Source organism: Fulmarus glacialis, unplaced genomic scaffold (assembly GCF_000690835.1).
Source record: "Fulmarus glacialis isolate BGI_N327 unplaced genomic scaffold, ASM69083v1 scaffold25674, whole genome shotgun sequence".
In the NCBI taxonomy this organism is placed as follows: domain Eukaryota; kingdom Metazoa; phylum Chordata; class Aves; order Procellariiformes; family Procellariidae; genus Fulmarus; species Fulmarus glacialis.
This window is the reverse complement of record NW_009209075.1, coordinates 2817-29549: the sequence shown is the minus strand read 5'-3', so window position 1 is coordinate 29549 and position 26733 is coordinate 2817. Positions and strand designations below refer to the sequence as shown.

Here is a 26733-nt window from a genome sequence, read left to right as displayed (position 1 = left end):
CGGGGGGTGAATTTCAGTGAAACCGCCCGATTTAATCCAGCTCGTGAATGTAGCGGGTGTCACAGCCGGTCCCCGCTCTCCCCATCGTGGGAGAAACTTCGGTGGCGGTTGTCCGTGAGGGGTGTAGCCGCTGTGTGATTTTCAGGAGCCACAGATGTGTCTTACGGTGAGCAGAAACAACCACAAACTAGCGGCGATCGCCACCGCCTCGCGCTGCAGCCATCCGTTTTCTGCACTAGTGACCCTCGTCCCCCATCCCGGCTCTCTGCATCCCACGAGGATGCTCCCGGTGCATCCCACGCAGGACCCTGGCAGACTGGAGGTGCGACGCGGATGCTACGGGCGAGTGCCGGCCTCTGAGCCCAGTTCAACCTCCTCAAGCTGAAACTGAGCCACAACTGCCATGACCACGTAAACCACGGGGCCGCCCAACGCTTCCCAGTATCGATCAGCATTAATTTGCATCAATGACCAGTCATGAAGAGTGCTATAATTTCCACAGTAGAGAGGAAAAAAAGATATAAATCAGGATTTATTTTAAGTTAAAGAAGAAATCTGGGGAAGAATTGGAAGCAGGACCTGGATTTCCTGCTTCCCGCTCCTGTGCTTTAACTACAAGCACCTCACACCTCCCACGGACACAAAGAAGAGGAGAATCGGGTACATCTTTGAACTGATCTCACTTTTACAGCAGAAAGCTCTGAACACGCACCTCTGGTGAAGGTCCAAAGCACAACAGAGCAAACATTTCTTTCTCTATCGCTATAGACACAAACTGCAGGGGTTTTTTTAATTCCTTGGATGAAATTAGGCAGCCTGGTTTCTTTGTCAAATATGAATGTGGGTCATGAATGCTGTAGTCTAAATTAGATTATTTTAAAATTCAGTTTAATCATTAAATTGGTACTAGGAAGGATACTTTGCTTTAAACATTAATCTTCGTGTGACTGAGTATGTGGCTGACTTCCCAAGTTAAGATACTGTCCAGAAAACTAACACACCATTGTCTCACTTTAGCAAGACGTAGTAATGTTTAGGTCGAGATTTGAAATGAAAAACAAATGAGCATTTGCCAGTAATTCAGCACATGCTTTGGCTTTATAAGGGCTTTGTGTAAGATTTAGATTTGCAGCCTGAAGTGACCTGAAATCAACCCTCTGGGGTCCGTAACTCAAAAGGACTGTAAATAAATGATGAAATGCAGTGATTTATGTCTAAATAACAATTATTAATAACCCGAGTTGTTCTCGGGTACATTAGGCTCCTTGCACACATTTTTTTGGTGTCCATTCACAGCATTAGCAGAAGGTATCTTTAAAGCACAAGGATTTATTCTTATTTTGGATGAGCTAGAAATCTCTGGATAATTTGTTTAGTCTCCGTGAAAACTATAATAAGCCATAAGCAATCGTGGCTCTTGCTTAAGATGTGCAATACAATCAGATTTAAAGAACAGTTATTTGCTTTCTGTATAAACACCTTATCATTTGTGGCAAAGTATATGATCATTTTATATAAATTATTCTCTTCAATTCCCCAACTGCTACACCCAATACGTAGCAGTATCCTCTCGCTAACCTACTGAGCCCAGCTTACAGACACTTAGGGCAACAGAGCGCTGGTTCCCAATTAGAAGTGCTCATCAACATAGGTGAAATGCAGCACAGCTATGAAATGAGTCTCCTCCAGAGTGTTGGCTTTGCTGACAACGTGGGGGAACATGATGAGCTGGAGGTAGCTGGGCTGGTGGCCCAGCCTGCGGGTGCTAGCCCAGGCCGGGCTCCCACCGCGGGGCAAGGCTGAGCGCGCAGCAGGAGGGCAGAGGGGAGCAGGGAGGGCTGCAGCACCGACGTCCACGCTACATGCTGCAAACAGCGACTCGTGTAGCTTTTGCCTTATCTTTCTGGCAAGCTCTTAACTACGCAGTAAACAGAAGACTCTTCACCCGTGTTTGTTAAACAAACTTTGTTTTATTCACACAAGGCAATGCACGCATACTGCAGACAGGAGGCCAAACGGATATTCCAATAAAACAGATCCCCTCTTCTTAATACTGCAAACTGTTTAAGATAATTTTCTGTAAGGACTGTGTTACATCTATTAACCTGTCCATATTCACCTTAACTCCCAGACAAAACAGAAGTAGAACCTTGCTCTGAATTCGAAGTTCAGGCGTGCCACCTGTTGGTGGCCAGATGACTCGCTGGGCCACTGAAGACGTCACAGTGCCAGTGAAGGGAGCAGAACTGTGAAAGCTCAGAGGTGCTCAGAACCTGCCCCAGCTGTATTTCCTCTCCTTCATTTTTAATTTTCACCAATTCAAAACAGCTTGAGTCAGCTTCACGTAAAATTTAACTAGTAAGAGCCATAAATTCTAAAAAGTTATTCATTCATCCAACAGACACATCACAGTGTTCAATGTAAGCAAGAGTAGTGCCTATTATTTCTTAGAAAAGATGCATAGATAAAAATAAGAAAAAAAAATCTTCCTATCAGAAAATAATTCCTGTAAGAGACTGCAGCTGCAGCCGTGTCCCACTCAGCTCTCCTTTCTAAGGGACAGCCTTCAAAAGAATGACACTGTTCCACAAGTCCATGAACATCTACGAACAAAACCTAAAGCAAAATGAACACAGAACATTATTTTTAAGGTTTACTTGTTACGGAAACAATGTGATTTTTTAACATCGTAATTTCTGTACCAAGTTAAATAGACAATGCATTTGTCACATCAAGGTTGGATGAAAGACCACAATTTCTCAAAACACGTCTCTGCATGGTGATATTACAGACAAATTCAATTTGTTGCTTTCAGCTGACTGTAACTTAGACATAACAGGTTGCCAAGTCATACTAGAAGAAAATTTATCTAGTATTGATATTTTCAACACCCATGAAACAAATATATTACAATAAAATTCTCGTTATAAAGTTGCACAAATTTCTATGTTAACCATTAAGAGTTTATATGAAAAAGCAGAAGTTATCTACCGTTTATTCCTGATATAAAACAGCAGGTAGAAACCTAATGTAGAAATCTGAAGTTAGGTAAATCCTTTGGCAGCATGTTCAGTTACAATCAGGCCTTAAAAATAAATATGATAATGTATAGAAGTATGAAGAGAAAAACCAGATCCTATTAACACCAAAACCCTCTAAATACACTATTTTAATAATTAAATTATTTTACACTATCTACAAGTTGCATATCACAGAATTAGGAATACAAGAGATGACAGAATGACAAATCCTGCTTTTATAAAATTTCAGGCTTGAACAGTATGCATATATGTAGCTGTGTAGAAAATCTCAGACAAATGAGTATATACATTATTTATATTTAATAATTAACTGAACACAAATCACATCTGTCTAGCCATCTCAATTTAAGATACTCAATATTTCTGCTGGACCAAAGTTTTGAATCCAATAAAAATACCTACCTTAATCTCAATTTACTAACAAACATGGAGAATCTATATAAATGATAGCAAGGTTTAATTTGACTACACATACCAACTTGGAACAAAGTAAACTCTTACCAAAAAATCTCCAAACAGTAAGAATTTTGAACAGCAGCATTGAAATTAATTATTCTTCTTAAAGAACGCAAGGAACAAGTTATCAAAATACTTCAGTATTGCAACATGTGTTATTTATACTAGACTACTTAAAAGGGAAGGATAAAGACAAATTAAAGTCATGTCAAAAGGAAAGACAAAAGCTTCCTTCCGATTGCACAAATTTAAATAAAATTATTTAAAGAGCAGGTACTGAATACCTTATTGCATAAGCATGAGGCAGCAAATGAATAAGGTCATGATACTAAATAATTAAATAAAATGTAAAAGAAACGGAGGTGGCGCTGAGTGAAGGGTGGTTTTTATTAACAACAGTCTACAATCTGATAGTTCTCATTTGGTAGAAAATTTATACACCAAACATACTTATTTAGACTTTTGGGAGTTTCATGCGTTTAATCAAGATGTTTTTATCAGTGATTTGCTTCCATTATTTTTCCAATTTAAAGATTATTACTCATCATAAAATTGTTAAAATAGGTATAAATCTGACTATGCTAAAGAGAGTAGGTAAACAGGAGGAGAATGAAGTGATTTTTTTCAGAGGTTGAAACAATAAAAGAAAGAAATCCCACATTCCTGAAAGATAATTCAGCTCATCTGCTCCTCTTGTACAAACCCCACCCATTAAAAAAGTGCATCAGGGAAAAAATTCTTAGATTTCTTTTCTTAGCCACCAAATGCTACGCTGCCACAGTTCCAAGGCAATTCCTTTTCTAAAGACACGTCTGTCATTTTCAATATGCAACCGCTCCTTCTATTAAATGAGGAGCACAATCCCACTCACAAAGCACGTGTATTCTGCCTATACAGATAGTGCGTTAAATACACCTTTTTCAAATGGTTTAAGAGTTTCTCTGACTGTACTTGGCGTTTATTTAGACATGGAAATGGTGGCAGAGAAAGGAAATCCAAGAGAGGCAAGAACCCCCTGGTCCCATAAAGAGGATTCCTGTTCCACTTGGCTCCCCACTGGAAAGGGAACAAGGCAGATTCTCACAGTCTTAAGCTTCAAACATTCTTGAGCCCCTCCTTTACCACAAGGAACTACAATACTCCTTCACTTCTAAATACATCCAAAAAGGAAAAGAAAAGAGATTCTGTACAAGTTTCTGGCTCAGCACCTTGTATCCACAGAGTGCCCACACAGTCAGCTGGGAGCATCCCTTGCCTGCTCTTGCAAAGGAGACTTGTGCTTGCAGTACCACCGCTGCCAAAAGACGCAAGCGAGTTCTGGCAAAACCCCACCTGTTTTCTTCAGGAGAAACACATCAGAAGTTCTCTGTAGTTTCCCAAAATCTAATAGGCAGCACTGTAAAAATCTCATTTCTCATATTTCTGTAGGTACATGGTCCTCACTGTCACAATATCAAATCATTTTCTTGTCCAGCTCTCATCTGCTGAACTCGTGCAGTTGTTCCAATTACGCAGTGCACATCATATTGTAAAGCTCACTACAGTAGCGCAGAGAGAAGGTGGTCTCCAAATCTGCAGAGATTCTCTAAAGCCACTTGGCTAGAAATATTATAGTAAGATACCAGAGGAAGCAATGCATAACGAGAGCAACGCATAACAATGATTAAGCATCCTCAAGTTTTCATAAACACATTTAAAAAAACTATTTTTGGACAATCTTTTAACTTAAGATTCACAAGTGGCATTTCTTGAAACCACTGAAATAAGGGCTCAAGGTAATCTGAAATTATTTTAAACCATCAGCTAATCTAGTTCAGGCTATCTTTATGCAAATGCTTAACAATCAGATCTGATGCATATTTTACTCTGCATCACCCTAATGCAGTAAGTTGGTTTATTTAAAAGGAAAATGTATTTTGATATCTGTGACAGGTACTCATAAAAATCATTAGGTCAGACAACCTTTATTCATTAATTCAGAAATATGAGCTGGTTTGTTTTTAAAGGAGAGGCTGTTGATGGTAATTTGTTTGTTGCTGTAGAACGGAATGAGCAGGAACTGCCATGGGATAACCTGGTCCTTGAGGCAAACTCGATGTGTTGTTCTGGTAAGCTGACATATCCACTGACATTCCCATCTGCTGCTGGGTGTAAGCAGCTGCGCTGGCGGCTGACGGAAGGCCAGCGTTCTGGTTCACGTACGTCTGGTTTAACACAGAATCCGGTCCTGGGCTGTGACAAAACAAAACAAATCTAATTCTGACAAGTTCATGTCTATTTATCTGACAAGCAGATTTGCAAATAAGAATATTGCTTAGTCCAAAAGCAATTTGTATATTTTCAAAATGATCAAAAATAATATTATGTGTCATTGTAAACATCCCAAGAACAGACAGCCTCTAGACAAGGAAGTAAAATTACCATCAGGAAGAAGGTGATTTAACAGTTTGCTGAAGTAATACCTTAAATACGCAGCTTGAGCTGGCTGAGTTGCTCCAGAAGAATTTACACTTTGAGGCAGAGACCTCAACTGCCCCATCTGATCAGGTCCTAGGCTATAAGCTGGGGAAATGGTGACTTGGTGAACACCCTGGATCATGTAGTTTCCACTAGGTGGCTGTACAGGATATGACTGTAAATAAAAAAAAAAACCCACACAACATTGTATACCTTTTATTTTCAGTTAAGTAGTAGCAAATGTGGCACAGAATACCACTACAATGAACAAGTATGTTAGGGTTCAAAGGCTGAATGAACATCAATTAATTTTTCCAAGGTTCTAAAACCAAAACATGTAACTTCTCGTAACACGTTTTAAATAGGCATCCTTTATTTTGTCAGAAGGTACCTTTTTCAGAAATGCACTGCTAACAAAGTCAGTGCTTAATACCTGAAAGCAGAACCTTTTGTATCACGTACGAGACCTCTGCCCCTCCCAGAAACCTTATTTCTTTCTCTCTAATTTGCCTTGTCTTTAAAATGTTCAATCGTTACATATCTTGATGCACAGAGTTGAGTAGGAAGATGGGCACCGAAAGAGATTTGTTATTTAACACATTTTGGAAATTAAAACATAAGAACATTCTAAGACTGTGACACAAAAGGAAAGCAAAAACTTTAGTTTCTTTTATTTCTGGTTTAAGATAATGCAAGTCTTTACTCAAAATTCAGATAGAACAGGTGGTATAACATGCTTAGTATACAGAAGTCTATGCTGCTCATTGGTTTTGCGCTAAGCTCAGCATGGTTAGCATTATCTTGTACTTTTCACCGCTGGAAGCTGGAAGCATGCATCTCTGAAGAAACAGTAAACTCCAACTGCCTTTTGGCTTAAATTACTTTCTAACCTCTAAATATAATGAATTTTCCATCGCTACCAGCAGTTGAGGACATGGAATTACTTTTAACTGACATATTTTCAGATCTAGCAGTTGCTATGGCAACTATTCTTTTCCCACTGAACAATTAACATTAAAGTAAAATTCACTTAAAGTAAAAATACTCATTCTACACTTTCTCCAAAAAGGATCTTTAAAATCTCTCTTTCTCCATTTTTGTTTTCTTAAAACATCAATATGGCACCTTAGAGATACTGTAAAACAGTTTTGGGCAACTACACTCTCTAATATAACGTGTCCATTTCTTAAGGGAAAAAAAGAGAGCTAAAACCAAACTAGTGTTTCTATATTTAGAAAAAGTACACGGCACTTACGATTAATGCACCAATATTAAAGTTCACTCATATCCCCACTATTAGGTGAGAAGGTAACATTTTACTTTAAGACTGAGGACATGACTCACAGCAAGAATATCCACCAAGCTGCTGAAACACACAGTTCTAACTGTAAAAAATTAATCATGGAATGAATCTTTTAGTATTTTCAATACAGTATCTTTCTGTTAAAGTAGAGCAAAATTAACAACTAAACCTTATTGTACAAGCAGGTAACTGCAAATTGAAGTACTCTGTTCTACTGTGTAAATGGTATTTTATTCTAAAGGCTATAAAAAGTCACCAGGCAATGTCAGATTGTTCGTAGGCTAGCAAGAAAGCGTACACTTCATTTTTGCTGTCATCTTTTTAAATAGAAATCTATATTAGGAAAGTGTCTATTTCCAGAAAGGAGTACTGACCTGCACTGAAACACCAGAAGATGTAGGTGGGTATTGTGCAGGATGGTGGAGTTTTGAGTAGGCTGAATACATCGGTGTTTCATTCATCAGTTTGTTATAGAGCTCCAGAGCTTCTAGAACTTTCACATTCAATTCAGATAATTCCGAATGTTTTCTGTTTCAAAACAAATAGATGCAAACACTAAGTTTCTCTAACATCTAGTTTTAGACGGTATAAAAGAAGAGTGGTTCACTAAACAATTTTGAATATGCAAGGGAAAAAACCTTAAAAGGAGATGGTCAATTTCTTACACATCTATATTGTAAAATTGCCATTCTGTTTCTTATACCAATGGGACTGGAAGGAGTCTTAACTGCAATAAGGCAAGCAACTCCACAGATGTTAGTTACTTTTTCTTTTCACCCTCAAATATCCCTAGGGGCCTGAGGGGGAAGAGGTGAAGATATCACTGAATAGATTTTCCTGTCACGGAGGACAGTCAGCAGCAGACTGAAAATACCAAGCCCTAGACAGATTGCAAAAGGCTACAGTCAAAAAGTGCTAATACAAAATGCACCCAGTAACTTATGCAGTAAGTTTTGGAGAGCAGCCATCAAATCTTAGTAGACACACCAGGACTTCAGTACCTAAGTGTTAAAAAATAAAGGTGGAATTGTCAAAATTTCTTCCTGGCAAGATTTTCTAGCTTGGGAGATGAAAGAGAAAATGCCAAAAAAAATTAATACAACTGCACAATTTAAAATAAAACATAGTAAATAACACAGAAGCCATGTTATGGCTCACCTATCTATCTCTTCTAGTTTTTCGTCTATCATTGGACCCATCTGTTGACAAATATCTGTGAAGACAAAAGTGTCAAGGTAGTTAATGTCTTGCACAATTAAAAGTTTAAATGCAGCCAAAAATTACTTTATCCAAGCACACTAAAATAGCATATGAAATTGGAAAGTGCACCTAGTTATCATGTGTGTCCCATTCCTCCAGCCCAAATAGACAGGAAAAATACTTTGGTTATTCTGTTTTGTTATCCTCTCTCCTCTTTCCCCTCTACCCTCTCAAACAAAAGACTACTGATGAAAAACATGGAAAATTTTGCATTTCTGCTTGCACTGTGCAAGATCTAGGACTCTCATCTCCTACTGAAATATCCAATCTAGACTGCCTATGAATCTATCTAGATCTGCTGTACTGTAGAGCTTCCTTTACCTTCCCTTTTTCCATTCTGGGAACACTCCTTTTTTAATGTATGCTCAATTGTTATTACACACCTTGAATTAAATGGCTCTTAAGTGAACTGAACCTTCTCTCCCCTCCTAGCCAGCAGTATTTTGGAGAAATTTTGACACAAAATTAATCGCTTATTTCAAGCAGAGAGAGATCTTGCAAAGATCAGGCATTGCACACTAGCTGGAAGTTATGCAAATTACTCTGCTAAACATGGAGTTGGCTTGGCAGCTATTAGAAAATTCAGTTATACATATAGCCCCACACTCCCACTGTGAAATAAGCTATTCTACAGCACACTATTAGTACAGACCATGGTTTCTCCAAGCTTAAAATAAATGCAAAAGAATTACCAGCTCAATCCACAAAAAGTAATTGTGAGAAGAAATACAAAAACTAGCTAACTTAGTGCTCAAAGTACCTTCTGAGTCTAGAAGATCTGGAGAATCAAGCTTTAAATCGGTAGGATCTATACTCTGAAGTACCTGCAGTGTTTTATCCATCTTATCCTGGAAGATGAAGAGAAGATTAAGAACAGTTATTTCTGAAGCATGGCAGAGACTGGTTTAATTTTCAAATAAAAAAAGTTCTTTATATAAAAAGAATTATCCACTAACACTCAGTAACAAAGGAATGTTTCAACCAATGTAAAGTCTCAGCAATTTTTTATATTGAAAGTGACTGCATACCTCATCTATATAAACTGGCTCAGGTTCTGCTTTCTTAACTTCTTCTGCAGTATCCTCAGGAACAGAATTTTTATCCACAGTTGCTGAAAGAACAAACATTAGTTTCTTTTCTGCAGCTGTGTTACTACGCTAAACTTAAAATACACATTTTCTCCTTGCCTGCCATCAGATCTTTAAATGAGAGAGAAATTTGAATAAGTACTTTAAGCAGTGATGCACCTAGCTGCTGGAGAAGGGAAAATGGGTTTGCCTAGAAAACGTTCTGACAAGCTGCTTCCTTTGGGCTGTTAGTCTGATTATGAACCTAGGCCCAGCAAGGGAAAGACTCTTGAGTCATGTTAGCACCTAAAAATACCTCCAACACACGTAGAGACGTACAGTTACTTTCAGCCAAGTCATAAGTGTTAAGATTTATTTTGGTATCATAAGCATGAATAAAGCTACCAATGTGATTCTTACAAACCACTGACATAGGTATGAATGTTATTCTAGACTAGGTTTGATGTCTGAAAAGAGACTTTGACGTTTTAATCTGTGAGTTACTGGATTCATATGTAACATGTTACTGACAAAGAATTACGGTAAATTGAACTGAATTTCTGTAACAGGAAAAAGGTAACAACTTAGAAGAGAATCAGAAGATAAAAATCGTTGAAGTGAGCTACAGCAGTGGTATCTGCTTGCTTGCTTGTTTGAAACAAGGGCAGGATTTCTCTCTCAATTCTTTCCTTAAGCTGATCTCAGGAAATTATTTTGCTGACGGGCTAATTAGTACTTCCAGCATAAGCCCACCTTTGTAAAATAATCTGTCAGCTTTTAGTAGCTAACTTACCTGCCTCAGGTTCCACATTTAAGTCAGAAGTCACAAAATTAGACGGGAACAGTCCTACTCCTCTATGATTTTCACCTTTCCACCAATTGGTGTCACTGGGGAAATAAAGATGTATTATGAAACTCTGAACATTAACACATATTATGGGCTTTTGACAGAAAACCTGTGATATCTAATACACCGTTTCCCTGTGTATCTGATAACAAAGGCAAAGGAGAACATTTGTAGAGATTAGCAGCAAAGCCAAAGACAGGAGCTGGGGCAGACGGGTGGGGAGGAGAAGAGGAGGGATCGGGGGAAGTAAAAATCATTCAGTGGCAATCACTCAAAATTTAACACAGCTCTTCAATTCTTTAGATTGATTAGATGGTAGCCCATTATAGCTTCATCTAAAAGTTTACAAGAAGTAAACAAGTGGGGACTAACATTAGAAATACAATTGATCTGTCACAGTCTATTAAATTAGAACAGCATTAGCAGGGAAGAAGTTCTGCTTCTTACTATCATTGGGGCAACGGTGATAATAATTATCTTAAGTATTTTTTCTTCAGTTATATTCTTAGCTAAATGTGATGCTCAATAGCTAGAGATTTAACAATTTCTGGAAGTAGCTGGAATTTAGCACTTAATGCATATGTATATTCTTCTGACACATGTTAAAACCAACTAACATTTATCTTAAAAACTACAAACAAATTGGACCTACACCACAGCATGAAATACCCAATGTAATACAGTGAGGCTCTCCCTGCACCAAAAATGACTTGAGGTCAAAAACTTGGGCTATGGAAAGAAGAGTGGAAGCTAAAGGGATTTGAGGGAGGCTAGAGTGACAATATACATTTCTGTGGGGAAAAAATTGCTATCCTAAGAAAACAACAGTTCTGGAATAAAGGCACCTTCATATGAGTATATATTATACCTGTCATCTAAAACAAAAATAATTTCTCCACTTTTAAAGGTGAGCTCATTGTCCTCGACGGCTTCAAAGTCATACAGAGCTCGCACCTTCCTCGAGTTTTGATTGTTTTGCTGAATTTCTGCAGATGGGTACAAGGATTTAGTTTCCATTTGTTGCTGTTTCTGCTCTTGCAAAGACAATTCGATAGCTACAATTAGGGGAAGGGAAAAAAAAAGTTTGTACATTTTATCCCTGTATACAAAGGCAGTTTGCTTTCCTAATTAAAAAAAAGAAAAAAAATATTTATTGCTATATTATAAACATGGTCTGTATCTGCTTCTCTAATATTTTAAGTTTAAAATCTTTGCTCCAAACTACTAGCCGTATTTCACATTTCAACAGCTTTACTCTGCCCCACAACAGGACTAAAGACAAGATGCAATCACACACAAGCTATGAAACATTTAAAAAACCCTCTGCTTTTCACAGTACAGGCCATTATTTGAAGCAGTGCACGCACTGCTAATGTCAGGACCACCATTAGCATGATCAGAAATACTGATAAATTCTTCACTATGACATCTGAACAACAGAAACTATATCCAAGAAAGAGGAGAAAGAATAAAACATTTAAATGTTCTGATTTTTTTTTTGAAAGCATCAAGATGAAGGCTAAAATAAAACATGTGAGTGCAGAAGGGAGAAGACCAAGCTCTCTGGAGAGAAAGCAGTCACCGAACAACGCTAATGGCTATGTGATGGGGCAGAATATATCTTACCCCAAATCCTCATCCATGAGGAAAATACCTTGAACAATACAGTATACTAATTCCCAACCTGCTGTGCCCTTGCTTTCAATTCTATGCAGCAGAAGAGAGTACAACTTCTTATTTCTGTGCATTTTAATAAAACTTAGAGTACAAGCCTAAGCCAAGGCTGTGACTAGCAATTTACCTTTAGCTATATCTTCATCTTCTTTGTTTTTGCTTAATGATGAGCCATTCTTAGCAGCATTTGTGGTAGCCTGCAAATGTATTAACAACAGAATAAGTTCAGGTTACAAAGGAAAAAGAAAGGTCTATAATTATATACTTAAAAGAATTAGTAGTAAGTTGTTCCTGGTTAGCTGCCTTACTGTAGCATTTCATTACTGAATCAAGATGACCTTCTAGGAGGAAAAAGATATTAATCTTCAGAATCTCAGCCAGGTTTTATTTTGTTCCCAGCAAGGAACAAAGTAAAATAAATAATCAGATCTAATTTAAATAACTGATCTCATTTAAATAATTATTTTAGTCTAATTTGATAAAGTGAGACTATTCACTCAAATGACTGCTCTTTCCACCTTTGTCCTCCAGTCCTCCACCCCTCCCTTCCAAAGGGAAGAAAAGCTATTTGGAGTCCTACATCTGCGAAGACCCAAGTTACTAAGCAGCAGCTGGACTTGCTGAAAAGGGAAATCTCTCTCCGTATCAGAGCAAAAAGCCACCCTCTACCTCTGCTGGTGGGACAATGGGAAGGAAGAGCAAATGTACATCAAGCTGGGAGCTGCTGACTTAAATATTACGAGTCTCCACAACAGCATAGTGAATCATTCTTAGAGTTTTCATTCCAACACGGAAGTCTTCCCATACCTAGTGGGAATGAAGAACCTAGTTTCAGACGCTAGCCGTGTCTAGGATTTATCAATGGTCCTAGGAAACAATTCTGTACAAGTGTACCAAATAATAATAAACCTCAGCTTTGCTTGTTTGAAGTGAAGTGTATGAGACAAAAACATCAAGATGTAATTTTATATGTATTTGTAGGAAAGGAAGCAAAATTGATTGCCAGTACTCTAGATCTTCCATGTTTCTGCCATATGTTTTAACACATATCCTAGATTTAGAAGTGAAAACATCTTTGTGGAGGAAGGAAAGATTGTAAAAGTAAAAAAACCCTCTGTGTTTAATACAGAAAAAAGTAAACTTCATGTAAAGAATACATAATAGAAGCTGCAGTTCTAATTTTCAGGACTGATCTTCACCTGACTCATAATTAACATGAACATATTTAGAAGCATCAGTAGTAAAGCACAGAAAAAACCACCTGTCATCATATCTGCCAGCTAGAAGATTAGGCATAATACAGCACCAGAAGTAAAATACAAAGGGTGAGGTGAGGGATTGGAGCACCTCACCAGCAGAGCCAGGACAATTCCTGACATGGACAGGTAACTGCATGAACAAGAAATGGGGACTCGGAAAAGGAAAGCATAGCACAGATCATCTTCAAAAATGTCTCAATTCCAGATATTGCCCTTTGTTTTGTGAGACTCTGAAGAAAAATGAAGCTCTGTGCTCTGAGTCAGCAATTAGAACCATGAAACACCAAGTACAAAGTGTGGGGGTAGAATTGCTTCGATTTAAGGTGACAGCTCAATGAAGCTCTAAAAATGATCAGAAGAAGGATCTAAAATGAAACAACTCATAAGGGCATCATGAAATAGCCTTCAGTCTGTTCTTATTTTTCTTAGGAAGGCAAGGACATAAAAAAGCAGAATGAATAGAAGTGAACCTCAGCATAAGGAGGCAACCAAACTAGAACAAGGGTCCTACTCTCCTCTGATCGAAAGCACAAAAGATCTATTTGGACAGCTTTTCATTTTGTTCACTGCCAGGAACAGTGAACCTAACAGTACCATGTATCCCGAATCAGCTTTTACCTGCGATCCAGCTGCAGGAAAAGTTACACCTTCTTCTTTTAAAGATTTAATAGTTGCAGATATTAAGCTACACTGTGGGTCTTTCTGAAATTCTTCCGACCACTCCACCATTAGAGTTTTTAGCTTTTCAGATACTTTTGGATGAGCCTAGAAGACACAATTGCATAGAAAGGGATGCTTGTACCACAAAATGAACAGAAACAGTTGTTCCCTCTCACTAAAACTTTGTTACCAAAACCATTTTACTATAAATATCCTTAATAATAATTGTCTTGATTAAGAAAATTTGGAAAACAGAGCCCAGAATATATGGTCTTTTATACAATGATTCTGATATTACAGATAGCATGCTTAGCTTCTGGAGCATCATCCTTTCATTGGAAAGCTGGCATAGCTGTTTCCCACACCATTACCCCAATGCAGCAACAGACTGCAGGTAGTACAGATTTCCCTGATTCCAGCAAACAACTGGTTATTTTATATCAGGGCTCCTTCAACCCTTACAGCAATCCTCTGAGGCAAATTCTCTTGCACAGCCAAAGCTTAGATATTGCAGGCGGCTCACCTATCTATACTGCTGTTATTTTAGTGGAGTCATTTTTAGGTGGTCAAGGAATGGTTAAAGAAAAAGACTGACAAACTTTTTGACTTTTCAAATGTTAGCCATGTTTCCACACCAATAGTTTTGGAGAAATTCAGGCTATCTACCACACTTACTCAACTTTTCTGCAACTCTATGTTAGTTACCCTCCATTTTACCTCAATTTTCTCTTCATTACTTCTAATTTGCATTGTTATTCCCCTCCCAACCACGTAAGTTCGTCTAATGTAAGATACTGTCTTTCCCTACAAGACAATACCCCTTCCCTACCTTTTATGACCTCTGCTGTCTTCTCCTCCGATGCCAGAACACATCTCTCCCTGTTGATTTCTCAGGTGATAGGATCTCACAAAAAACTGATCTTTCTACCATCTCTGTACATACATATGAATGTATGTCTCCTTGATTCAGATTCTCTCACAAAAAGGAATTAGGCATTATGTACAATGCCACCCAGCTCACGGGACAGTTTATACTATTAGCTCCTGAATTAGCAATGGAGGTACAGCAACACAGTCCAGTAAAGGAAGATATTTGCTTGCACTGGGGGCAAACCAAGATCAAGTTCATGCTCTCTCTGCAATTCCTCTGGCTCCCACATTCTTCTCTAGCCTCTCGGATGAAAGAGCCTCTACAGCTCCCCTTCCTCCAACCTCATCCACAGGATTTAAGGCTACTCTAAGTCCACATGGGACCACTGATTTCATTCAACACTGCAAATTTTATGTGCTAACAACCTCACCCAAAGTAATAATCCACCTTCAGAAAAGCAGGTCAGAGTCATGTATTGCTCTACTGTATGGCTAAAGAATACCCTTCAGAGTATACCTCAGTCACATTAAACATCAGCTGCTGTTAATCCTGCAATCATGTAATAGCCTTACAAAATTTATTGGAACAAAAAGAACAACTCTTCAATAGAGCAGCTAATATATGTGAAGGTCATGCCAACACTAGGAGGGTAAAACATAGACAAAAGCATTTCAGACTCCATACACTTTCTGGTTTTGTTGACAGTTGATGAAAAGACTGTAGTTTGAACCCAAAGCATCCAAACTATCCTCAGGATACTTGCTGGTGAATAAGGGTTCTGGGGCTGCTGGGCTCACCTACATCTGTCTCACTTGGCTTGTCTGGATAAGAGCCTGGGACTGCACAAATGCAGTGCATGCCCAAGATTTCTCATTTAAGGGTAGTCCAGATCACACTGTAAGCCTGTGCCTCACATGTAAACGTATGCTGAACAGTAAGAACGTTGACAAGTTTGGGCTCAAGCATGCATTTAATTGAAAGAAGAGATGTAGCTTGATAGGCTCTGTATCAGCACAAAGATATTTCTTACACTTGTCTGAACTAATTTTCTTTTGGAGAAAAAGGAGAAAGTACAATTTTATCTGCCCTCTGAAGATTATTCCTCCAAGTGGGCCAGGGACGTGGGTAAAACATAAGTACTTCCCAACAACAAAATAAAATTATGCTTCAGTAGACCATTCTTCAGTGGGATTAAAGGTTTGTTTTTACATGCACAAGTTCTGTCAGACCATGAAGGTCAATGTTCTATTTCAGAATGGACCATGGCTAATGAGAACAAAGGGGAGGACTTTAAGACCTATTTTTCCACACAAAGCGAGAAACAGAAGAGCTGTGAACTCATTTTGCTTCCCAGCAATTTTATTAGTTTCCTTAATTGCTTTGCTCCACCTCTGATGATTCCAGGCCTCCCATATATTTGAAGACTACTTCTTTTTAACCCATTAGCCATTTTTGTCTTCAACTGGAGCAGTAATTAGGGGGAAGCTGTTTCTGCTTATTCAATTCATTACATCAGATTTAGATCCCGACAGCTGCTTGACCTTAACCATTTACATCTTCCTTTCTTGGTTACCTCCTCATTCAGCATTCTGAGAATCTCTGGAACCTAAGTTAGTTGTCTGAAGACTTTATCCTTTTCCTTGTAAAACATAGTTTAACTTTCTTACCGCCTTCCCTTTGTACTTCAGCCCATGATTTTCATTCAAGCCAAATAAAAACTCTCTTCAAGAAAAGCTGCCTTCACCGTTATCAAATTAATCAAGCTTAGGAAAAGTCACAGATTTTAATTAAAATTGCTCATGTAATTTTGTAAAAATTTGGAGTAAGTATTATCAGCCTGTCACTTCTTTAATACATCATATTTTCATAGTAAAAATTAAAGTACATGAATTTCAGTGGTAAGAAAAACAGCCAGCAGTATCTGCAATTGCACCAAAACTAGAAAACACATATTAACTAAAACATTAGTTTTGCCAATTCTTTGCTATGTGAGACAAAGCAAAGAAGTTACCAAAATAATTCTCCCCCAGTTCTTAAGGTTATAAAAAATTACCTTATTTATTATACCTCGAGCTTCACTAGCAAAATCACGAGAACATACTTCTAAGTGAAATATTTTTCCGCAGTTTGATACACAGGCTCCTAAAAGCTGACAACAGAAATACAATTGTGAAAATGTATGACAACAATGAAAATAATCCAAAATAAAAGCATACATAAAAAGAGTTAAATTTAATCCTCTCTCCAGCATGCACACTCTGATTGACTTCTACTGAAAATACATAAAAGCATTAATTGATCAGTACACATTTAATAGCTGCATTACATAAAAGAATACAAAAGTTTTTGAAAATAGTGCTAGTCTACTCACTGTAAGTGCTTGCAAAGCCACATGGGGAACTTTATGATTTACTCTCTTCATGATGGCTTTAAGGCAATCCTTTGCTCTGAAAAAGGAACAAAGAAACTATTAGTGATAAACGTGACTGACATGATCTGCGGAATGAATGATACCAGATACTCGAGTAAGCAAACAAAATGGGGTCTATTGATAAAAATGTAACCTAAACTTTTCCCAGAGCTAGTCTGGAAAAAATATTTTAAAACTTGCTTGTTCTTATATGTGTATTGGATTGGAACAGACTCCATTTTTATGCTGGCATTTTGTATTGATTTCCATAAAACTGCTGACAGGCCATAAAGGGAGCAATCGCCATTAAGTTGAGGAAATAATTTGAAATAGACAATGAAAGAAATGTCTACATGTAAAAAAGAATGAGGAGCAGTGATGATTACATACATGGTTATTTTACTGGCTACTGTAAAGGGTCTCTATGGATTTAATTTAAAAATCGTGCTCACAGGTTGTCAGCTCTTGGATCCCACTTTCAAGACACTAAGGATACATAAAGATTTTATCATTTGTTTCAGCAAAATCTGAGATAAGTATAGAGTAACTATTAGCACTCTAAATGTTACTCTACTGACGAGTTTCATACTTAAAATGAGCATTAAAAGCACACAGCAGCTACATGGGTTGAGGCATACGTAAGGCTTCATTAAGACTATTGTTTTGAAACCCCTAGAAACATTAAATCTCTACGTAAAAGAGCTGATGCACTATCTTTACAACTAGTATCACTTGCAGTATACTTGAGCTGCTATATTATCAAAGCACAGAAATGTCTTCTCATGGCTGCATTTCTCCATGTCGCCTAGCGACCTCAGCTCGAACAACCTGTGCTCTTCACCACTAAGGCTCTGCTTCCCTCATCACTTTATGCAGGCACAGGTGAAAGCCACTGATGAAAGTAGTGGACCAAACACCTACTGTCCCTCCCTACGGCAAGGCAGTCCCCTTCCCTTCCTGACTGAGGCTTTAGCAGTCATGCAGTGCCTGCATCAAGGAACTGATCTGGCTGAGCACGTTAGTTTTCAGCCAGATCACTGCCAAAATCGGATTCCCCAGGAATCTGTCGCACAAGGGGCTAGAGGAAATATTTGACAACCCTCTTCAATGCAAATTCTCGCTCCTGGAAGTATTTAAAAGACGTGTAGATAAGACGCTTAGGGACATGGTTTAGTGGGCATGGTGGTGTTGGGTTGACGGTTGGACTCAATGATCTTAGAGGTCTTTTCCAACCTTAATGATTCTACGATTCCTGTCAATTTAAAGTTGTCATGGAATTGCAACCTTAGGCAAAGCTTAAAAAAGCCTGTGCAGAAATGAAACCAAAACTGTTTCACTGTTAGCATTAAAAAAGACGTTTGTTTCAAGGTTTTGTTTTGTTTCAGAAGATGTCTATTTCAATGTCTTGTACAGTCGTGAGAAAGATTTTATGCCACCTATATTAAACAAGATAATAAACTGCGTCTATATTCACATTTTGGTTTAGAGCAGCAGTCTGGTTTTGAAACAAATTTTCTGATCATTCCCACATGTTGCACGTCTAGTTCACAATGGAGTTTTGCATACGCAAATTAATTTTGTTTTGGAAGAAACTAAGCCAGAAGCTCCTCTGTGCACACCAAACGTGCTCCAACCTCTCAAGGAGCCAGTAGAGTCAGAACCAGTGACAGGATCTGCAGACAAATTTGCACCAATGCTGGCGTGGATATTAAGTGTAGGAGAAAAGATTACACCTGTCCTGAAGGGGGAAAAAACCCAAACACCCTGAGCTGCAAATTGGATGGATGCAGCGGCTTCAGCACCAACCACTCTGGTTTACTAGTCCAGCCCTATCATGTTGAGTTACTTGGTGATGCACATATAGCCAGAGAAGTATGGTACGTTTGGTCGTAGTTAATATACAAACAATCCAACAAAGTCAACATGCTCATTGTTAAGCTACATATTTATTTAAGGGTGGGCAACAATATTTATTATTTTCAGAAGATGGCTCTTAGTGAAGGGCAGGAGGAAAGAAAAATACACAAAATTCAAGTAAAATATGCTAGCAGTAGTGGCATTTAAAATTCAGAATTTAGGATTTTATTGTATATACAAAAATATTTATTCAGATTTAATTACATATTTTATATATATACTTAAATATTTTGCATGTGTAATTACCAAAAAAACCCCACACCTGAATTTTTTGTAATCTCCCCTCCCCCAAAACAAGTAGATTTAAAACCGCCCTCTCTACAAAAGTATGTTGGCACTTAAAAAAAAAAAAAAAAAAGATTTTTAAGAAAGGACTCAAAGAACATTCTATACTTTTTTTTCTTAAGGACTAAAGATTCCCAGATTGAATAGATTTGCTATTATTCCCTGTGGGAGGTAATTAATACAAAAAGAACTCTCTCAGTGTAGTAATCTTAAACATTACATATAACTGATAAAAATTCTAGGATCACTCATGAATTTAGCCTATGCACTAATTCACATTTACTTCAAAATTTAAAACATCGTATCACTCAAAAAGAAAAGATTACCTTAAAATTCAGCAAATACTTCTGGCCATTATAGGATCAGTGAACTACCACTTATGTTTCAGTATTACCACTTAGGCTAAACTGACTCAAATTGATCTCTGTTTTGATCCCAACTTTTTCCCTTTTTCTCCTCCATCAGTCCCATTCTTCCTAATGAATAAACACAGACAAATGTCTTACCATAAATAGCTAACTGTCTACAGCTAGATAATTTTCTGCAAAGAAACTAGTTCACTTTTTCCTACTGGCACCGTTGCTTCTCAGAATTTATGCAAGATCATTAAACATTAATAACTTGGTCTACTGTGCAAAACTCCATAAAAATTGGAATGCACTCAGCATATACAGATTGCCCTACTAGAAATCCTGTGGAACATTTCTTTCAAAGAATTTTAAAGCCAACTACATACATTTGTAGAGCTTGCAGAAGTGTCAGATTGGTAGCACTTTTTGCATAGCTGGCTACGCTGAGCATTTTGAGACGTGTTCTCTCTGAAATAGTATTCTTCTTCACATGAACATGAAATTACATGTTGTAATGCTGAGACACAGCTTACCCATTGGGAGTACTTCCAACTTTGTCACATATATCCATAATAAGACCCCAGTCCTCACTGGTGTTATATTCATTTGTAGCTTTTTCTATAAAGAAAAACAAGATTGATTAAGTGTAATACCCTATTAAGTTCAGATTCTAGTCAACAAACACTTTCTCAGCCATACCAAAAAAGGAGACTCCACATACAAAATACTGAGAGGCAGTGTCTTCTGCAGATTAGCACTAATTCTTGCTTTCTTGTAAAGTGTTATGTACGGTTTTCAGCACTGGACTAACAGATGTGATAAGTATTTAAAAGTGCCAAAGATAGAAATAACTCTTGAAATGTAATGTTGTAAATGATGAAAAATAAACTGCTTCTGTACAGTTTGTTTAGTTACTCTAGGTTTCAGTCATAGCCCTAGTTTAGAGTTTGCTCAAGGTCTTCTAACGTTTGCATGCCATCACATGGATGTTCCAAGGAAAAAAAAAATCTCTTTAGGACTCTAAAGGAAAGCCATCTCCTCATTCAACACACTTATTAAAATATTTTTTTCTACTAGATTTTTGAGGAAATCTAAACACCACAGGAAGTGTTGAGAAAAATAAATGGCATGGAAGGATTAATAAAAAACACGGAAGGGGGCAACAAAAAACAGACTTCTCTATCAAAAGAATGTATACTTCACTAATATTTACAACATTTCATTCTATATATTAACTGATAAGGCTTAATGTTGTTTAATTGTGCTTTCAAGTTTTTATTAGAGCCATATTTTAATCATATGTAAATATTACAGTTCTATTAAAATCGCTTATAAACAGCAAATTAAATATTTTATACATTGCATCTGCTGCCTTAGAATTTAATTTTAACCTGCCAATTAACATTTTAAGTCAAGTCAAAGATAAGTGCTTTTACATTTTTATGTTATATATTAATCCCATCAGAATGCACTTCATAATCATGGCAATAGCATAATCAGTACTTTTACTGAATTTTACTTCTGTTAGAGAAGCCACTAAATCCCTTTGGGACTGAGAATTTTAAAGGCTATTTAGTAGATTTAGGCAGAACATAATGGTCACTCACTACCAATGCGATGGTGTTCTGTGATTGCAGCTGTTCCAAAATTACAAGGTTTGCTGACAGCAATACTACCGCAGGATAAACTCAATTTCATGTGTGCAATTAAGCATCTTCTCTGATAATCAGCTTCACTACTTAGTTTTGCAGTTAAAAGTTGCAACAATACTTGGGCTAGCTCAGCAGAATGGCTTCCACAAAGAAAACGCAAGCATTGCAGCCAACAGTGCCCCTAAAAAACCTTTGTTACAGATGTAAAAGCAGACCAAGAAGGAGGAATGGAAATTTGCAATTTTGGCCATAGGTTATCTTCACAAGCTTAGACTAACTATTTAAGGGAAGCAAATACTGTGTTGAAAGCATGTTCCTACAGCACAAACCTTCTTAAAAACTTACCCGGAAAGGCCATAATTGTTCAATTTTCTTTTAAGTGCATAAGTATTTTTAGGACACTAACACAAAATTCATTGCTTATTCTCGAAAATTAAAAGTGCCTGCAATTTTAAACACTTTAACATTCAATTTATTTAAAAAAAAAATCAAACCAAAACAACCCCTATATGCACATTTCCTGGGTATGTGAACTGTAAGTACTGAACAATCATGAAAGAACAGCATAACACAGCATTTGGTGCACACAACTTCAGCCTGGTGTTTCCTATGACGTTCTGCCAGCTAAAACTGCTTTTTAAAAGCATCGCCTTGCATGTCTCCATCCCTAGTGGTGTGAATCCTCCCATCAAAACTTGTCATTCAAATTAATCCATCTCATCAATTGACAGCAGCCATCAGTTGTGCATATAAAGCCAGCCCTCCAATGACAAATAGCACCAATGCCTATAAAACAGAGTGGGCACATTATTTAATCCCACTGCCTGGTGTCACCCTGATCTGAAACCTGTCTCCCCTCTGAAATTCCTGGAATATTTTAGAGAGGCCTCTTTCCGCCCATCCCCCTCTTCCACGAAGAGAGAGGGAGCAACTAACAGTATACGGTAAGAAATGGTGGTATGTCAACAAAAAAGCATGGAAGCCAAGAAAAATTGAGGTTGTGTTTCACACCCGAGTCTTCAGAACCATAAAATGCCACAAACTGCAGTGACCAATGCTGCACTTGAGCTCTTCCCGGTCTCCGCAATGCCCACTGACTCAGGAGGATGCAAGCTCAGCTGAGACACTGGAGTGCTTTGATACAGGTGGGCACAACTAGTGAAGCAAGCCTCAAGATCGTATGTCATATGTGTAAGCTTTGTTTATCGTTTCATACGCTCCAAAACCCACAACCCAGACCTCCAAACTTTCCTCTTCTTACACTCCCTTCTCTTTTCCTCCACTACTCTCCTTTTAAAATGGTAAACAAATCAAATCAGGTAATCGAATTTTGGAGAAGTTATGTAAAAAAACATAATTGCATCCACAAAATACATGTAAGATGCTTTGAGAGGACACACCTATCTCATTCGCTAGTAAAAAGCACTCTCTTCTAAAATATCACAGCAAAGAAACAAACTCAAATAAGATACTTGGACATAAAAATATGTAGGAAATTTAAAATTACTTTGATTGTTTACAAGCCAGTCAAATACAAGCTTGTAAACTGACCCTGCAGTGTAAGCACCACTAAACCAAGCACCTCGCTTTATACATGCTGTCATGCAGATCCAAAAAAAAAGATCCCCGCAAGGAGTGCCTGATAAGGAGCAGGGTAAAACAAGTGTAGAGGTGCAGCTCTGTAAGCCTCCAGCTCCTTCAGCCTGCTGGGATGCATCTACAGCTTTCCTCCCTTTACGGTGTTTGTTACATAGACGCAGGCGTCCCTTTTGTCCTCTACAAAAGACTCAAAAGCGCTTGCCGCAGGATATATTGAAGTTTTCCTGGACACTTACAGGAAATCATGATCAGCTTTGCCTGCCATGACAGATGTCCCATGCTATCCTGATCAACTCTTCCACTGTCAACAGGAAGGCTTCATGTTCACCAGGCTTCACTGAGAAGTTTTCAACTCCACACCTTCTACACCTTGAAGAACAGCATAGCTACCATAACGCTTAGTGCTACTTAGTCACAGCTCCTGTGCTTTTCCTCCTCTCGCCCAGCCAGCATGTTTGTACATGGAGGCATACCAAATGCAAACTCCCTCCTCTTGTATCTATGCAGCTTGTTCTAGGAGCAGATGTGGTCCCAGTGGGAATATGAAGGCTGCCCTACGGCAAACTCTTACAACTTTTGAGGTTTTCTTCCCTGCCAGCATGACAAATTTAACAGCATCTGTTTTTTTGCTTAACATGAGATCCAGCTGAAGAATAGTCTTGAAGGAGAACTACTTCACAGATGCTGAGACATGGACTTCGATCAGAAGAAACAGATGTGGGAGGATGCATTTTCCAAGATTTTTTCAGTGCTAAGAGAATATAAACTTTAAAAAAAAAATGCTATGACTTATACTCTGTAGTCCTCCAATTAATGAAGGAACACTAAACTCGAGCTTACTTTTATAGAAATGAGAAAAGTAAAATACGCTTCTTTTTATTGCTGCTTGGTGTATTTTTAAAAACCCACAAAGAATTAAAAAAACACAATTAATCATTTTTAACTGGATCAGATCCCTGATCTGATTTGCCATGCAGCTGCACAAAAAACTATGCCAACACAAGAGAGGAGATAGCACTAAAATGAGCAGCTGGGAAGGGGATGGGAACTGTTTACTGATATTACTGCCAAAAGAAGAAATGCTTGTCAAGCTACTGCCTTAAAACATTGTCACCAGCTCTTCCAGAAAAGAAGGTAATGCTTCACCATGGCATGCTAAAGTCAAGTTCTTCAGAACCATCCCTCTACCACACAACATCCAAAAGGACTGCTGCATCTGAAAGGAAAGCTGAACATCACCCTTCCCAGCCTAACCGCACTAGTTCTTTTCCCCTTTTTCACAGGAAAGGGATGGGTAATACACATAAATAACACCAAAAGGCAGGAAATAAAATACTCTGAGGACTGCAACTGGGCAACATGTGGCAATCCTCAAAAGCATCCCTGTTTACATCTTTTCAAACATCCAGTCCTCAGTCTCTGAAGATCCCGGCATAATGTCGAAGATCTGCATTCATAATTAAATGTGCTACTGCACGTTCACTCTTACAGGCCTGGAAACACCACGCAGAGCTCACAGCCTCCATACCCTGCAGCCCTCATGCAGTGCCTCTCTCGAGGCCTGCTGCATTTTCAGCAATGCACAACCAGCACTGGATTCCCTTGGGTTTGCAAATACAAAGGCAACACACCCCATTTCTAATACAACGCTGAGAATTCTGCAGGTATGTAGGATCTATATTCACAATGGCAAGAAGCAAGGAAAACAGCAAGAGCAACCGGGGGAATCTTAAAATACCTATATGAACATGAAAAGGAAGAAAAGAAAGGGAATTGCAAAAACCTCACAGCCCCCAGAATTCCCCAAGCACCCCAAAAGTCCTGTGGAAATCTCTGCCAAGGTAACCAACCTGACACTTTGATTCCTACCAAAAGTATATCACACTGTTACACAACACAAATCTCTCACTGACTGCTTCTGCTGGGAATCTGTATCCCATTTAACGTACAGGATTAGCATTTGACACTGGCACAGCAAAAGCAGCAATCCTGGTCTGATGGCAGCTCTACCTCTATGCTGCCTAGCACATGCAACCTTCAAACTTGCAAAATATTTTGTTATTTCAGTCCTGAATTCCCTTGAGCCAAGCTTGCCAACAATGCCAAATAACATGTCAGTTTAAAAAAAATAAAAATACTGGAACATAACATTTTCTTTCCACCTGTGTCAATTTTTATGCTAGGAACAGAGAGAAAACAAGCACTCAAGCACTGATTTAGCACAAAGAACTTTTCAATTTGATATGGCATTTGCTAAAGACTCTGATCACTAAAATAAAAATTTTCTAGAGACTGATTTGCCCCCCAAAGCTATGTCAAATAAAATCTTGTCTGCACATAAATATTTCAATTTTTATGCATGCCATTCTAAGTATGTAAAAACAGAGTTCATATATGAAAAGTGAAAGACAAAAAAAATTGAGGACTACTCTAGACTGCTGTTTTTCAGAAGATAAAGCAGAACCACATGGGTGAAAACCAGAAATTTAATCCCACGCACCTTCATTTGTTTGCCTTGCCTTTGTATAGCCAAATTAGAAATTTCTAGCTTTGATTTAATTAGTGATCATAGACACGGTGACACAATAGTCATATGACTTGCATTTCCTGTAACACTGCATAGTCCACTTGGTCATTGCTGAAAAGGCAACCCTACTTGTAATGATCCCAGGTCCCTATTCATGTCACTGAATATTATATTCTAAAAAAATTGGATCAAAGTGGAATATTAAGATAACTTTTTGCAATGTAAATCCAGTTCACTGAGAAAGGTTTTTGAGATACAATTTTTGCTTAAAAAGCGAGTCTGACATTTTGTTTCATTGAGTCAATTGATCAATAACCAGAAAACCAAACAATTCCATTTGTCAGACAATCTGCAAACTACAAGAAAAACACTGAAAAGACTAGGGAGGGATTAACAGAGACTTGTACTCTAGAGCCTGGAAAGCAGCAAAATGAAAGTTACCAACAGTCACCTATTATATAACAAAACATCCCTCATAATATAATTAAAAACAAAAAAAGTGAGGCTATGATATATTAAAAAAATAATCAAGGCAGGGCTCGGGGAGCAGACCAGTAATAATCTCAAAAATGAGAAAGAAATGCCATAAAATCGCAGGCTCAGAATTTAGGAATTTTAATCAGTCAAATCAAGGTAAAGCCACAGGACTGAAGACTGGAAAATATTGTCCCTACATTTCAAGAAAGAAAGAAACACCCAAGAAACACCCAAAAAAACCGCCAATTAGCTTGTCCTCAAACATTTGCAAGACTTTAGACCAAACGTTGAAGACAAGAATTATTACAGACTGAGAAATGAAGGGGAAACATGGTGAATTGTAACAGAAAGCAGCTACTCTTCTAGGCAAGGACATCTTATCAAAGGCTAATCTAACATCGATTGCCTGTTCAGATTGCAGAGAAACATTCCATAGGATGCCATGTGCAAGTTATTACCTACAGTTCTTGGATCACTCTACAAGTAACTCAAAGCACTCTAATGAGGGTGGGGAGAGTTTACTCCCCGAATGTCTCAAAAATCAGCCTTGAAATCAATATTAATATATCCCAGCTGACACTGACAGCAAGGTAAGGGTCTTATAGGGAAGCTAGTGGAAAA

The 26733-nt window shown here is 38.0% G+C and overlaps 1 protein-coding gene across 1 annotated transcript; it reads right to left on the bottom strand.

Annotated features, from left to right (window-relative positions):
* Window positions 1–5252: 5252 nt before the first annotated feature.
* On the bottom strand, window positions 5253–20472 carry STAM2 (signal transducing adaptor molecule (SH3 domain and ITAM motif) 2). The gene is made up of 13 exons (XM_009576724.1): window positions 20391–20472; window positions 17267–17342; window positions 16949–17044; window positions 13983–14129; window positions 12233–12302; window positions 11300–11486; window positions 10378–10472; window positions 9546–9628; window positions 9278–9365; window positions 8416–8470; window positions 7632–7785; window positions 5960–6129; window positions 5253–5729 (listed from the first exon to the last, which is right to left on the bottom strand). Exons 1-13 carry the CDS (start codon window positions 20426–20428, stop codon window positions 5498–5500), a joined length of 1491 nt encoding a protein of 496 aa, XP_009575019.1. The 5' UTR covers window positions 20429–20472; the 3' UTR covers window positions 5253–5497.
* Window positions 20473–26733: the final 6261 nt, after the last annotated feature.

Coding starts and splice junctions, on each gene's coding strand:
- STAM2 (XM_009576724.1), bottom strand. CDS start 20,428: ATGGATATATGTGACAAAGTTGGAAGTACTCCCAATGG. Junction 11,487..12,232: donor AGATGAAGATATAGCTAAAG/GTAAATTGCTAG, acceptor CCCTAATTGTAG/CTATCGAATTGTCTTTGCAA. Junction 8,471..9,277: donor AGATCTTCTAGACTCAGAAG/GTACTTTGAGCA, acceptor TTGTCTTCACAG/ATATTTGTCAACAGATGGGT.